This window comes from Callorhinchus milii, unplaced genomic scaffold (genome assembly GCF_018977255.1).
Source record: "Callorhinchus milii isolate IMCB2004 unplaced genomic scaffold, IMCB_Cmil_1.0 Scaffold31, whole genome shotgun sequence".
NCBI classification, from domain to species: Eukaryota; Metazoa; Chordata; class Chondrichthyes; order Chimaeriformes; family Callorhinchidae; genus Callorhinchus; species Callorhinchus milii.
Genome location: NW_024704772.1, coordinates 3870017 through 3885570, shown reverse-complemented (window position 1 = coordinate 3885570; position 15554 = coordinate 3870017). Strand labels below are relative to the sequence as shown.

General features: G+C 51.1%; 1 protein-coding gene across 1 annotated transcript; it reads right to left on the bottom strand.

The window, feature by feature from the left end:
- Window positions 1-7417: 7417 nt before the first annotated feature.
- Window positions 7418-14637, bottom strand: wbp2nl (WBP2 N-terminal like). Its single transcript, XM_042345156.1, has 8 exons — window positions 14522-14637; window positions 10948-11056; window positions 10584-10719; window positions 10134-10226; window positions 8897-9112; window positions 8555-8656; window positions 8344-8420; window positions 7418-7500 (listed from the first exon to the last, which is right to left on the bottom strand). The coding sequence occupies exons 1-8, from the start codon at window positions 14578-14580 to the stop codon at window positions 7453-7455; spliced, it is 840 nt and encodes a 279-aa protein (XP_042201090.1). The 5' UTR covers window positions 14581-14637; the 3' UTR covers window positions 7418-7452.
- Window positions 14638-15554: the final 917 nt, after the last annotated feature.

Genomic DNA, 15554 nt, shown 5'->3' with positions numbered 1-15554 from the left:
GGAAGAGAGAGGGGGAGAAAGGGAGAGAAAAGGAGAGGAAACCAAGGTGGAGGTCAAAGATGGGGAAGGGGAGAAGGGATGGGAAAGGGGGAGAGATAGAGAGAGAGAGATGGAGAGAGAGAGAGAGCAGAAGGAGACACAGATAGACAGAGAAAAGGGGAGATGGGGAGAGAGAGAGAGACAGAGCCTTTGCAATGCTCTCGTTACGAAGTTGTTCTTCGGTGGAGATAACCAGTGAATAGGTAAACGAGAGCCCCAATTCGACCGTTTGCTTATTTGTGAGGACTTTTCACAATGGTTTATTATTATTATTTTTGTGTGTGTGCAAAAGGGGAGGAGAGAGAGAGAGAGCAGAAAAAATGGCTCGTGTTTCATGGCTTTGCTTGGGGGGGGGTGGGGTGGGGGGGTGTTAGGTAATAAATCCAATGAGGACAAGTCCATATGTAATGTGTTTGACATAATAATATTATTATTATTGTTCTTATATTTGTTTTACTCCTTGTTTTTTCCACAATCATTTAAACCCCAGACAAATTTAACACCACCTCCCTCCCTCCCTCCCCAATAATAATAATAATAATAATAAATAAACACTTGGTGCAAAAAAAAACCCCACCAAGTTATGAGGAATGGGGACGCGAAATGAATAAATAGTAATCGTAATCCTTTTGCATTGGACGTCGCGACTTATCGCGTCTTCGAGACGTCTCAAAGCGCTTCGACCGAATAGACCGTAAAGCGAATTCAATGTATATTTTGTGGGTGAAAATCCATATATATATATATAAATATATATATGTGTGTGTGTGTGTGTTTGTACCCAATTGTTAAAGCAGATCCATATTATGATACCACACCCCCCCCACCCCCCCCTTAGGCTGCTCCAGTAATGTAATATAATGTTAAACCATTCATTAATTACAATTAATTCACAAGATTAGAATAAACTTCGCTCATAAAAAAAAAGGGGGAGTGGTGGGGTGGTGGGGGGGTGGGGGGGTGGGGGGGGAGAGAGGAGGATTGGGGAGACTTCAGGTGATCCAAATCCAGCGTTGAGAGTGTCCACCTCAAACGCTTTTTGGGTAAGGGCTTTCTGAATAGTTTGGATAAACACAGAAAGCCCAGACCGCAAAAAGATCCAAGAGAGACTTCTTCCATCCTTCTTTTTCCTCCTTCTCTCCATCCTCCGTGGCCTTGCAGGTTGGGGGGGGGGGGGTGCATCCACACTCTCAGTCTCTCTCTCCCTCTCTCTCACACACACACACACATACACAACAGCTTTGGGGTTGGGAGGGGTGGGGGGGGGGGGGGGTGGACGTTGGAGATGCAATGATCTCCTGTTCCAAGAGATCTCCCTCTTCCCCTTCTCCCCCCCCACCCAACCTTCTCCCCATTTATTTTTTTTCCTCTGCTTGTTTCTTGTAGGGTTCAGTCCCCACCCAACTGGACCTCCATCCATCCATCCATCCATCACCTCGTTATTAGGACGAGGGGGTTGGGTTGGGTTGGGTTGTCCAGCTACCCGCGTTATAGGGAGAGCTGTGTTGGCCAGGAGGTCTCTCTCTCTCTCCTCTCCTCTCCCTCTACCTCTCTCCTCTCAGCTTTGCGAATCTGCGTAAAAAGAGTCTAACCTCCAACCCGTGCCAGCTAATAAATAGCAAGGCGTGCGCATGTGCACACCCACCCAACGTCAGAACACGTCCTTCCTCTTTACTTTCACATTCACCCTTTCCAAACCCCAGCCTTCTGCGATCCGTCCAGAGGCTCTCGCATTCACCCTTTCCAACCCACCATCCTTTCCCTCCAAGGCTCTCGCCATCGCCTTTTCCCGAGCACCAGCCTTCGGGTCCCGCGTTCCTCCCCGAGGTTTCCGCGCTCGCCCTTTTTTTTCACACCCGGACCGAGACTTTCGCGGTCATCACCCGTTCCGCACTCAACCTTTTTTCGTCCCTCCGCAAGATTTTCGCACTCGCCCTTTCCACACCCAACCTTCTTCGTTCCGTCCCGAGACTGTCGCACTCACCCTTTCCAAACCCAACCCTCTTCGTTCCGTCCCGAGACTGTCGCACTCACCCTTTCCAAACCCAACCCTCTTCATTCCGTCCTGAGACTGTCGCACTCACCCTTTCCATGCGTTCCTCCCCAACATTTTCACATTCACCCTTTCCAAACCACAATCCATCCCCAAGATTTTCACTTTCACCCTTTCCAAAACCCAACCTTGAGCAATCCATCCAGAGATTTTATCCTTCACCCTTTCCAAACCTCTGATCACACAGTTACTGTTCCTGCAGAACAATAACCCCTTTATCAATCCCCAGGAACACCTCATCCAAACCACAATGCAAAGGTGACGGGTTTCCGTGTGTGTCAGACGCCCGGCTGGTCAGGGTGACGGGTTTCCGTGTGTGTCAGACGCCCGGCTGGTCAGGGTGACGGGTTTCCGTGTGTGTCAGACGCCCGGCTGGTCAGGTGACGGGTTTCCGTGTGTGTCAGACGCCCGGCTGGTCAGGGTGACGGGTTTCCGTGTGTGTCAGACGCCCGGCTGGTCAGGGTGACGGGTTTCCGTGTGTGTCAGACGCCCGGCTGGTCAGGGTGACGGGTTTCCGTGTGTGTCAGACGCCCGGCTGGTCAGGGTGACGGGTTTCCGTGTGTGTCAGACGCCCGGCTGGTCAGGGTGACGGGTTTCCGTGTGTGTCAGACGCCCGGCTGGTCAGGGTGACGGGTTTCCGTGTGTGTCAGACGCCCGGCTGGTCAGGGTGACGGGTTTCCGTGTGTGTCAGACGCCCGGCTGGTCAGGGTGACGGGTTTCCGTGTGTGTCAGACGCCCGGCTGGTCAGGGTGACGGGTTTCCGTGTGTGTCAGACGCCCGGCTGGTCAGGGTGACGGGTTTCCGTGTGTGTCAGACGCCCGGCTGGTCAGGGTGACGGGTTTCCGTGTGTGTCAGACGCCCGGCTGGTCAGGGTGACGGGTTTCCGTGTGTGTCAGACGCCCGGCTGGTCACGGTGACGGGTTTCCGTGTGTGTCAGACGCCCGGCTGGTCAGGTGACGGGTTTCCGTGTGTGTCAGACGCCCGGCTGGTCAGGGTGACGGGTTTCCGTGTGTGTCAGACGCCCGGCTGGTCACGGTGACGGGTTTCCGTGTGTGTCAGACGCCCGGCTGGTCAGGGTGACGGGTTTCCGTGTGTGTCAGACGCCCGGCTGGTCAGGGTGACGGGTTTCCGTGTGTGTCAGACGCCCGGCTGGTCAGGGTGACGGGTTTCCGTGTGTGTCAGACGCCCGGCTGGTCAGGTGACGGGTTTCCGTGTGTGTCAGACGCCCGGCTGGTCAGGGTGACGGGTTTCCGTGTGTGTCAGACGCCCGGCTGGTCAGGGTGACGGGTTTCCGTGTGTGTCAGACCCCGGCTGGTCAGGGTGACGGGTTTCCGTGTGTGTCAGACGCCCGGCCGGTCACGGTGACGGGTTTCCGTGTGTGTCAGACGCCCGGCTGGTCAGGGTGACGGGTTTCCGTGTGTGTCAGACGCCCGGCTGGTCAGGGTGACGGGTTTCCGTGTGTGTCAGACGCCCGGCTGGTCACGGTGACGGGTTTCCGTGTGTGTCAGACGCCCGGCTGGTCAGGGTGACGGGTTTCCGTGTGTGTCAGACGCCCGGCTGGTCAGGGTGACGGGTTTCCGTGTGTGTCAGACGCCCGGCGGTCAGGGTGACGGGTTTCCGTGTGTGTCAGACGCCCGGCTGGTCACGGTGACGGGTTTCCGTGTGTGTCAGACGCCCGGCTGGTCACGGTGATCGCCTTATCATAGGATTCACTGTAAAGTGAGGTTGACTGTGACTGTTTATTTTTATAGGTGAAGGCAGTGATTGTATTCCGGGCGATTGTTGACCGGGACAATAATAATCCGTGCGTTTGACACAGCGCCTTATCATGTCTTCGAGACGTCTCAAAGTGCTTCACGGGCAACACTGTAAAGTGTAAAGTGTAGTGACTGTGTTTTCTGGGCGAATCACAGCAGCCAATTGCGCCCCCAGCGACGTCCTCACAAACAGCTTTAACCACTGAGCTACACAATATGACACACACTCTCTCTCCCCCCCCAGTGCTGCACTGAAGCATCAGCCCAGATTGTGAGCTCCAAGTCCCGATGTGAGACTTGAACCATAACCTTCTAAGGCAAGAGTGCTACTGACCGACTTTTTGAAGAGCCCCTGATTTGGTCTCCCCCCCCCCTTCCCCCATCTGCCCCCAGTGCCAGTCACCCCCACTCCTGGCTCCTTCCATCAGTTGGCTCCAACCTATTGCCCCACTCCAGCACTGGTGGCTATGCTTTCAGCCACTTTTCCCCCAGGTGTAAACTCTCTGCCTCAATCCCTCGCCTCATCCCCCCATCAGATCTGAAGACCTTCCCCTTCGAGCGTGCCTGGGGCCACCTCCCCCCTCCCCCCAGGATCAGCCCCGCGCTCCATCACTGTAAAGAGCCTTTTACATCAACCTTGGGAAGCTCTCGTGATGTGAAAGGCGCTAATAAAAATATAATTGGTTTATTTGTGGTCCTCCTGCTCTCTGAGACGCTGCCCCGGGCGAAACAATCCTTACATCTGATACAGCGGCTTATCCCGTCATCAGGACGTCTCAAAGCACTTCATGGAAAGTGCTGTAAAGTGCCGTGACTGTGCATTTTGAAGGGAGGCTGTAACCAAATCTCTTTACTCAGACCAAAATGAAACCGGTTCTCGAAAAGACAGACCGACCGAGATGTACTGACGCTCCCGAGGTCAACCCCGTCACTCCACAAGTCACAAACACAGAGTCGGGAAATGGTCCGGGCAATATAGAAAAGTTACGGCTGAATAAAGAGCAATCGTTTTAAGGGGGAAAATTTCACCGGCCTCAGGTCCGAGGAACAAAGATCGCGCGGTTAAAAAGTTGCAGAATTGGATTCAGGCCCTCTCCATCACAGCCAAACCCAGGAACCTCTGGATAACCCACTCCGACTTAACTCATTGCTTTCCCTCAACTTGTGGCGCTGTCGATATTGTATATTTACACATAATAATCCTTGGATTTGATGTCGCGCCTCATCCCGTCTTCGAGACGTCTCAAAGCGCTTCACGGGATACAGTGTAAAGCGGTGTGACTATGTATTTTTTTGTGGGGCACAGAGACTTTGGTCCCTTGATCCCAGATATATCGCACCTCCCCCCCACCCACCCTCCCTGCTCCCCATCATCGCATGATCACCCAGCCGGTCACTTAAGGGTGTGTAAAGTCTTATGCTAGTGTTTCCCACCCGGGAGTGAGACACGTTGTACACTCAGGAATGAATGAGAACAAAGGAGATGAAATTCAAGCAATTATTAATCATTTCACATTATAATTTACACAATTATTTAAATATTCCTAAAGAAACGACTAATTCACACAAAATCTTTTAAGCTTTTCTGTTGACTCCCACCCACCGCCAACACACCCTCCGCCCCCCCAGTTCCTCCCCCCAAAAGAAATTCCTAATAATAATGATGATCCTTGCAATTGAGACACAGCCCCTTACCACGTCTTCCAAGACGTCTCAAAGCACTTTACGGGATACTCTGTAAAGTGACTGTGTATTTTCGTGGGCGAAACGCGGCAGCCAATTGCGCCCCCAGTGACGTCCCCACAAATAGCCGTGGGTTGAGTGGCCAAATTATTTGTATTATTTTTCTTTTAAAAATACTGTGTGACAGTGGGAGAGAGAGCGCAAAGACTCAGTATCTTGGCTCCTGTAGCTTTTTCCAGTAAATCACAGAGGGTGAGTGTTGGGGAGTGAGGGAGAGGGAGTGAGGGAGAGAGGGATCAATGGGAAGGAGAAACACTGTGTTAGCAGCAGCATTAATATTAAACTGGGTTAATGTGGAATGTGCACACCAGGTAGACAGAGAACATCTGCTCTCTGCTGGTCTCTCCCCCCCACCCCACCCACCGACCCCAACGCAAACATCTCCACAGACCCCCACACCCACACGCTCTCTGCCCCACCCACCCACCCACCCAGAAACTCGGTGTGTGTCTAACAAACACAGCCACATCTGCCAGTCTCACTCCCCGAGAGAGAGACACAGCCCACATACACTCCCCCACCCACACAAACACACAGACCACCCTACACACACTCCACCCCACACACACACACACACACACACACACACAGACCACCCTACACACACTCCACCACACACACACACACACACACAGACCACCCTACACACACTCCACCACACACACACACAGACCACCCTACATACACTCCCCCACCCACACACAGACCACCCTACACACACTCCCCCACCACACACACACAGCCCCCCCCCCCCCCACACAGCTGCACAAACCTCGCAGCAAAGCACAGCGTAAAGGCAAGTGAGCAGTGAAAACACTGGATGACGAAGGGTTAACAGTCGGACTGACTGACTGGAAGCCGGACAGCGGGAACAGTTAGTGTGAATTACTCCGGATGGTCCGTCCGCCTGTAGGCACAGCACAGGCGGCGATCACACGGCCGCTTTAAACATCGATGTGGAACAAAGCAAAAACATTTCCGCAAAACTCCTTCCATTTGACCCAACGCCTTTCACGCCGGGAGGAACATCTTCACGGGATTGATTCCCTGCGAAGTGGAGTGACTGTGTGTTCGGGATTTAAACCCGGGGGGGCAGAGGAGGAGGTGGGGGTTAACACAAAGGGTTCAGCAGCAACTGAGTGGGGTTATGGGGCTCAAGACAGGGTCCTTATTCTTTTAGGAACGTTAAGCTATAAAAATCATCTAACAAAGTGCTTCATGTGAGAGTTAGAAAGACTACAGAGCGTTCGCCCCATTTTTTTGGGGGGGTATAAATTAAGCTCTAAAGCTCCTAACAATGTCTGTCAATATCGCTCGGTGGCTCTTCCCCCGAAACGGTTTATTTAATACAGAAAACATTAATAAAATACGGTTTGGGGGGAATTTCTGTTGCCCCCCCCATCTCTACACCCCCACTCCCCCCCCACACTCCCCTCCTTTCGCTCCCCCCTTCCCTGAATCAAGACACCAGTCTCTTCCAGGACATTTTGAAAGCGGTTCAGGAAAAGGGCTGCATTTAAGCTGAATTCCTTCTCCCAGATGTTCACAGACACGGAGATGAGATTAACAAATAGTCCAGAAAATCAATGGATTGCTGTCCCTGGAGGGTTTGATAACACTGACACACTCACTCACTCACACACTCACTCACACATTCACTCACTCACACAAACACTCAATCACTCACTTACACACACACACTATCTAGTCAAGATAACAGCCTCCAACCATGAACTTATAGCTGTAAACGTGAGAGGTAGGAGGGAGGGAGAGAGAGGGAGAGAGAGAGAGGGGGAGGGAGGGGGGAGGAAGGGAGGGAGGGAGGGGGGGAGGGGGGGAGGGAGGCCGACTGTAGTGATTTCAGTTCTTTTTCTTCTCGTCTGCGGGTGTGTATGGGGGCGGCTGATCCTGCAACACACAAACACACACACGCTGATAAGACTCCGCTCAGCCCAAGACCATTGCCTCGCACCCCAGCTCATGCTCGTATTGCGCTCTGCACACCGACTCACACTGATTACAGCCTCGCACACCGACTCACACTGATTACAGCCTCGCACACCGACTCACACTGATTACAGCCTCGCACACCGACTCACACTGATTACAGCCTCGCACACCGACTCACACTGATTACAGCCTCGCACACCGAGTCACACTGATTACAGCCTCGCACACCGACTCACACTGATTACAGCCTCGCACACCGACTCACACTGATTACAGCCTCGCACACCGAGTCACACTGATTACAGCCTCGGTCACCGACGCACGTCTTCGAGACGTCTCAAAGCGCTTCACAGGATACACCATAAAGTGTAGTGACTATATATTTTGGGGGCGAAACGTGGCAGCCAATTGCGCGCATTGTCGTCCCCACAAACAGCCGTGGATTGAGTGACAAAATTATTATTATGTTTTGGAGGGATTATTATCCCCAAGTGATACCCCAATCGACTAACCGGGTTCCCACTGACTTCTGGTAAACAGAGGCGCGTGTGTGTGTGTGTGTGTGTAAGAAAATTTGCCCAACATTTCGCCCCCTGCCCAGGAATCGAACCCGGGTCCTCTCGCTTGCGAGGCGAGGGCTCTAACCACTGAGCTAGGGTTGGGGTCACTCACACAACAGGACAGGGGCACTTACACACCAACACTCGCACACTCGCCCCTCACTCAAGTCAAACACATCAGCCAGGCCTGTGCAGAGCTGAGCTACAAGGAGAGGCTGAGGCTCGTGGCTGTGGCTCTCACCATGGGCATGTAGACATTATGAGGGTTACAGGGGTTGTAGTAAGCGCTGGAAGCTGCCTCTACTGCTTTAGCTCCACCTGCAAGACAAGAGACGCAGAGGTTACAAAGTGTAGTGACTGTGTATTTTGTGGCTGCGAAATGCGGCAGCCAATTTCGCACGGCAGCCCCCACAAACAGTTGTGCGCGAACACGAGTTAAATGCTTTGCGTACCGGGTAGTCCTGGGTCTAGCATGGGGGCAGTGGGGGGGCCGGGGTAGGGGGGAGGGGGTGGAGCCATGTACATATCCATGTTGGGTGCAGTCGGGTAACCTCCTGTATACAGAAACAAGACACGTTACTATTCACACTCACTCCCCCCACCACACACACTCCCTCCCACACACACATGCTCCCCACTCCACACACACACACTCCCCCCGCTCCACACACACGCCCCCCCCCCACATATGCTCCCCACACACATGCTCCCCACTCCAGCCCCCTCCCCACCCCTCTCACAAACACACTCCACCCCCCACACACTCCCTCCCCCCCCCCCAAACAGATCCTTACCTTGAGGCATGGGGTGTGCTGCGTAAGGATAGCCCATGGGTGGGGGTGGCCCAGCATAGCCCCCATTCATGGGTGGGGGCTGGTAGGGGTAGGGGCCATTAGCCATGTAGGGCCCGTTTGGCATGTAGGGACCATTTGGTGGGGCAAAGCCAAAGGCCATGTCAGCCATGGGCTGGTAGCCATAGGCTGCGTTCGGCACTGGGGTTCCTCTGGAGGCTGAGAGGGGGTGAAAGGTCACATGTACTGCGTTGTCCTGAACTCCCTATGTACTGTATCCCGTAATATAATGCCTGTCTGTTCCCCCCACTGACCCCCACCATCAGCTTCTCTGCCCCCATCCTCTGGCACTCCATCCCTCATTCCCTCCGCCTCGCCCCCCCAACCCCCCCACCCCTCCTTTGCCTCCTTCAAGGCCCATCTCAAGACCCTCCTCTTCGATCGCGCCTTCACTCACCCTCCTACCCCCACCTTCCCTGCGCTCCACTCTCCCTTACCCCAATTTCCCTCCCACCCCAACCAGCTCGGGTCCAAATTCCTGACTTTCCAGCGCCTTGAGATGTCCTCCCAACGTGAAAGGCGCAGTGTAAATGTCATTTTATCATGTATGATGTTGCTTCCTAAAAGAAAACTATCTCATCTGTGTTTCAGGTGATGAAAGAAAGCCATTTGACCCATTTCACCTCATCCTTACCACCCCCACACCCGCCCACCTTCCCCATCATGGCTTCGAACAGTTTCTTTATTCTGTGTGTGTGGGTGTTGCGTAGTGTGGGTGTGTGCGTGTGTGTGTGCGCGCATACGTTGGTAGTATGTAATGTTCACACAGTTCTTCAGGCCCAAGGATCAGACAGACAGCGTTGTGACAGACAGACCGAGACAGACAGACCAAGACAGACAGAGACAGACAAACAACTCGACCTTCACGGGATTACCATGGTTATCGGGAGAGCACATGATGCTGCCTTTAATCTTCTTACCCTCCTCTAGAGCAGGGCAACCCGCCTACACATACACTCACTTCTCTCGCAAGCGCACACACACACACAAATGTGCAGACACACACACAAATGTGCAGACACACACACACACACACACACACACACAAACAATACAGGCACCACTTGTACACACAATTAACAAGTTACAGTCACGGTTTGCAGCTCAAAAAAGACCCTGTAGCTCATCTCCCATCACCCCAGTGTGGTGCAGTGTGGTGTGTGTCAGACAGCTCACTTACCTTGCTGAGCCACTTTGAACATCAGCTGCCCAAACTCGATGGCTCCTCCGCTGTTAAACACCAGCTTAAAGCTGGCCTGACCCTCCCAGCCACCTGCCAAACAAGCACATCAGCCCCACATCACATCCCGTTCCAGCACTCGTAAGAACAAAATTAATTCTAGACAAAACGAAGACAAAGGTCCATCTAGTTTCGCCTTCCACCTTCCTGGTGGTCAGATGCACAAATGTCCCAAACTACCTAGCGCTGTCTAATAATTTGGTCGCTCAATCCACGACCGTTTGCGGGACGCTGCTGTGCACCATTGGCTGCCACGTTTCGTCCACAAAGCATGCAGTCACTCCACTTTACCGTACATCCTGCGAAGCGCTTTGAGACGTCACGATCTCAAAGCACAACAATCAGCTCTACACAAATACACAGGCCCCAGCGCGAGATTCTCTCACGTACCTCCTGCCTCAGCTGCAATACTGCCTTTGATGTAGTTAGCAGAGAACACGGGCTGCTCGATTGAACAGCCCTTTACTAGGTAGAAGGGCATCATGAAAGACTGCATGGGATCTTTGCCTCTGCACAGGAAAATCATCTGCAACAAGTACAAAGGTTTATACAGACTGTACAGCAGGCAAACAGGCCACCCAGCCCGCCCAATTTGCGACGTCTCAGACATGATAAGGTGCTATATCAAATGCAAGCATTATTATTATTATTGCTTCAAAATAAATAAATATTATTTGTCACTCAACCCATGACTGTTTGCCCACAAAACACATAGTCATTCCACTTTATTATTATTACTGTAGTAAAGACTTACCCTGTAAGGGGTCAAATATAGGAAACCCTTCTTTGTGCCCTTGAAGTAGTCAGACTTGGCAGTCATGTCACTGAATGAAAGCTCCACATCTTTGCACTCCTTTAAAATGCTGTGGGAAAGACAAGATAAATTACATTAGAGTGAGCCAACAGCGGCTGGGATCTAAGGGATTCCCCCCTTTCTCCTCCTGTAGCTTAGTGGTTAGAGCACTCGCCTCGCAAGCGAGGACTTGGGTTCCATTTCTGGCAGAGAGAAACGTTGGTCAAGTTTCCTTACTCCACACACTCACGCCTCTGTTTAACAAGCAGTAAGGAGCAACCTGTTTTTTAGTTGATTGTTGGATCACCTTTCCATGTGTAATAATACCTTCAAAATAATAATCATTTGGTCACTCAATCCACGGCTGTTTGTCGGACGCTCCTGGGCACAATTGGCTGTCACGTTTCGCCAACAAAATATAATCACTATACTCTACAGTGTATTCTGTGATGTGCTTTGAGACGACTTAAAGCTCCCATCAGGAAGGATATATTGGCTCTGGAGGAGGTGCAGCACAGACTCACAAGAATGATACCAGGGCTAATAGGGTTAAATTATGAGGACAGGTTGTATAAACTTGGTCTGTATTCCCTGGAGTTTAGAATCTGATAAAGGTTTTTAAAATAATAAAGGGATTTAATAGCGTAGATACAGAGAAACTGTTTCCTCTGATGGGGAATCCAGAACAAGGGGCATAATCTTAAATTTAGAGCCAGGCCATTTAGGAGTAAAATTAAGAGGCATGTTTTCACCCAAAGGGTAGTAGAAATCTGGAACTCTCTCCCCAAAAGGCTGTGGATGCTGGAATCCATTCACTTCTTCAAGACGGAGGTAGATTTGTTAGGTTAGCGTGTTAAGGGATATGGTGTAAGGGCGGGTAACTGGCCTTGAGATGTAGATCAGACCTGATCGTATAGAATAGCAGAAGAGGCTCAAGGGGATGAATAGTCTGCTTCTGTTTCTATGTCTATGTATCTCTGTCACTGGGATAAACTCTCTTTTCTTTTCCAATAGCCCCACAGGATATTTTAATGTCTGTTTGCGCTCCGAGATGCCGCCCGGCATGGAGGGCGTTATATAAGTGCAAGTTGTTGTTGCTTTTAACATTGTTTTAAAGTCCTCTGTACGGTGCAAGAGTCTCAAGTGCCAATGTGGGGCGTGAACCCGCAAGCTTCTGATCGAGAGGCAAGAGTGATGCCGATCTTGGCTGCCACCACTAATCTGTCAGACCCCCACCTAATCCGGAGCTATGTGTTCTCACTAGTTCCCGCATTGGATGTTAAACCTCAAGATGCTTTATATAAAATGAAATGACGCCGTGAGTACCCAGGCTACAGCACGTAATCCCAGACACACATGCACCAGAGGAATTGTAACAGACAGATCCTGCCATTTATCCTGTTGAAGGATTTAGAATTACAGCAACAACAACAATGCCTTACATTTGTACAAAGCTGAGATGGGACCCGAGAGAACGGTACAGAACTGGGAGAATTTTGACAGCAGTACAATAGGGAGTAGCTAGTAACCAATTGGTAATAAATAATCCTTATAGTTGGCTTTCACGTCAGGAGGTCGTGTCCAAGTGCTTCACAGCATAAACTGTCAAGTGTAGTGACTGTGATAAACGCAACAGCTAATCTGCGCACAGCATTTGGCCCACAAGCAGCCATGAAGAGAGTGACTGATTTTATTTGGGAGATTGTTGGTCAGGCCATCGGGAGAGAGGAACTCCCTTCTCTTTTCAAATAGTGCCGTGGGATCTTTAACCATCCACCTGAACAGATAGACGGTGTCTCTTAATTTAATTCTCTTTGACCGAGCCTTCAGCTCCCCTCTCGACTCTCTTCCCCCTCCTCGCTCCCTCCCTTCCCTCCCCTCACCCTGACCATTTAACGTCTCTTCCAAAGAACGACATCTCTGACAATGCTGCATCAAAATACACAATCAATTCACTTTATAATCCATGTTTTCTGTGAAGCACTTTGAGACGTCCCAAGGACGTGATGAGGCGCTATAACAAATCCAAGGATTAATAGACTACATGAGTTCCCGACATGGAACTTGAACCCACAACCTTTCGACTCAGGAAAGAGAGTGCTACCAACCGAGCCAGGTTGGGGATTTAGCGTCAGCCAAGATACGCATTCATCCTTACATCTGTGACCTCCTTACCCCACCAACCTGTGAGGTCCTCTGGCTCACAGGCTCTGGCCTGCTTCACGTCTCCTGCTTGCCAGCCCCATCATCGATGGTTGGACAGCTTCATTGCTCCCACTCCTCTAGAACACCATCCCACAGACCCTGCCCCCCACCCCCTGCCTCGCCTCCTTCAAGACCAGTCTCAAGACCCTCCTCTTCAACGGTGCGTTTGGTTTCATGTCAAAATATACAGCCATTTCACTTTACATTGTATCCTGTGAAGCGCTTTGAGACGCCTCGAAGACCTGATAAGGCTCTGTATCAAATGCAAGGATTATTGTCATTATATAAATGTAATTTGCTGCAATTTGTAGCTGTTGTTGAAGGTATCGAGACATCCTCCCGACACAAAAGGTGCTGGATCAAATGCAAGAATTAATGAATCAACAACAAGAACAACTTGCATTTAGATTGAGCCCCTCATGCAGGGTCCCAGAGCAGTGGTGGAGCCCGAGGCCAAGCCGGGCGGTGGGTGGGGGATCGTAGGCACAGTCAAAGTGAAAGTTCCTCCTGAAGTTGGAGAGGGAGGAGGTAAGGTGGGGGGATTGAGGGAGAGTCCAGAGTTTTGAGTTATAAAGCATGGCCACCGACGGTGAAACACGTAGGAGGCAGTGGGTAGGTAGTGGGAAGGAAGCAGGTCGAAGAATCACCTATTACATAATATTATTATTACATAATATTGTTAATATTACATAAGGGTTAATATGACACGAGTGGAGGGAATCAGATCACCAGCAACGTTTTGCAGACAAAACACACAGTCACTACACTTTACAGTATATTGTGTTTAGGCGTCTTGTGATAAGGCACTGATACCACCATCACAAGGCAAGGATTAGTATTAACAACTTCCCCCTCCCCTCTCTGTCCCCCCTCCTCCCACCTCTCTCCCCCATCCTCCCTCTCTCTCCCCTTTCCCCCCTTGTGCACCCCTCTACCCCCTCCCCCTCATCCATGTTGATACACGGACTCTGACGTCACCGGGTCTCGTGACACCCGCACGGCACCGCGCGGTGCAGGGCCGGGGGCGGGGCCTGGCGCTGACGGGCAGTGCTCTCAGCCACTCAGGGCACGGCTGGCGGCGGGGCAGCCAATGGACGGCGGGCAGAGGGCCCAATTGACGTGGGCGCGGGCCAATCAGGAGCGGAGCGGCGGGGAGGGGGGCGGGAGCTGAAGCGACGGTTTGTTTTCGTGTTGGCGGCGCCGGAGGGGTGAGGGGCAAAGTGGGGGCTACACACTGCACCGGGGGCGACAACGGCAGCCCCTCATCCTCCTCGCTACCCCCCCGGGGTCAGGCCACCCCACCATGACCCCCTCCCGCCCCCTCACTTACCACTCGGCATCGTTGACGACGACACCGCCGCCTTGCGAGTGATTCCTGTTCAGCGCCATCTTTCCTCTTCCTCTGATGTCAGACGTTTATATGACGCGCGACGCAAAGGAGGGGGGGCGGGTCTTGTTCCTGTGTGTGTGTGTGTCCCTCTCTCTCTCTCCCCACCTCCTGTCAATCACTGGCCTGACCACGCCCCTGATTGGCAATTGGTAGGGGCGGGGCCAGGCCAGTGATGGACAGGGGGCGGGGCCAGGCCAGTGATTGACCGAGGCGGGGCCATGCCAGTGATTGACAGGGGGCGGGGCCAGGCCAGTGATTGACATGTGATTTGAGTCTCATTCATTCTTCAACAATAATAATAGTAATAATCATAATGATAGTAATACAAATAATTGGAATAATAATAATATTAATGATAATGATTGTAATAATAGTCATAATAATAGCAATAGTAATGATAATCGTAATAAATCATAGTAATAATAACAAACAGGAATAATAGTAATAATAATAGTAACAATTAATAACAATAGTAATAATAATCTTAATAATAGTAATGATAATAGTAATAATAGTAACAATAGTAATAATGCTCATAATAGTAATGATATTAGTAATGATAGTCTGATGTGCAAATCATTATTATTTTTACAAGCGAATGAGAATTACATCAATAAATATATTCTGAAAATGTTTCCTTTTTCATGAGTTTGTCTTTATTTTATGTACAGAGAATAGCAGCAATTAAACAAGAGCCAAAAACACACCCCCCCTCACCTGCTCAGCCTAAGGCCGACACACGCAGGAAACCATCGGTAAACATGTCCAGACTGTGAGTTCCACATAATAATATTAGTATTAATAATAACCCTCGCATTTGACACAGCGCCTTGTCACGTCTTCAAGATGTCGCAAAGTGCTTCACAAGAGATAGTGTAAAGTGTAATGACTGTATATTTTGTGGGCGAAACACAGCAGTCAATTGCGCTCAGCAGCGTCCCACAAATAGTCATGGATTGAGTGACCAATTTAT

Bases quoted from the DNA above. Each gene is read 5' to 3' on its own strand.
- wbp2nl (XM_042345156.1), bottom strand. From the start codon at position 14,580: ATGGCGCTGAACAGGAATCACTCGCAAGGCGGCGGTGTCGTCGTCAAC. The intron at 8,421-8,554 runs GTACGCAAAGCA...CTTGTCTTGCAG, and splicing joins GCTAGACCCAGGACTACCCG to GTGGAGCTAAAGCAGTAGAG. The intron at 7,501-8,343 runs GTGAGAGCCACA...TGTGTGTTGCAG, and splicing joins ATAATGTCTACATGCCCATG to GATCAGCCGCCCCCATACAC.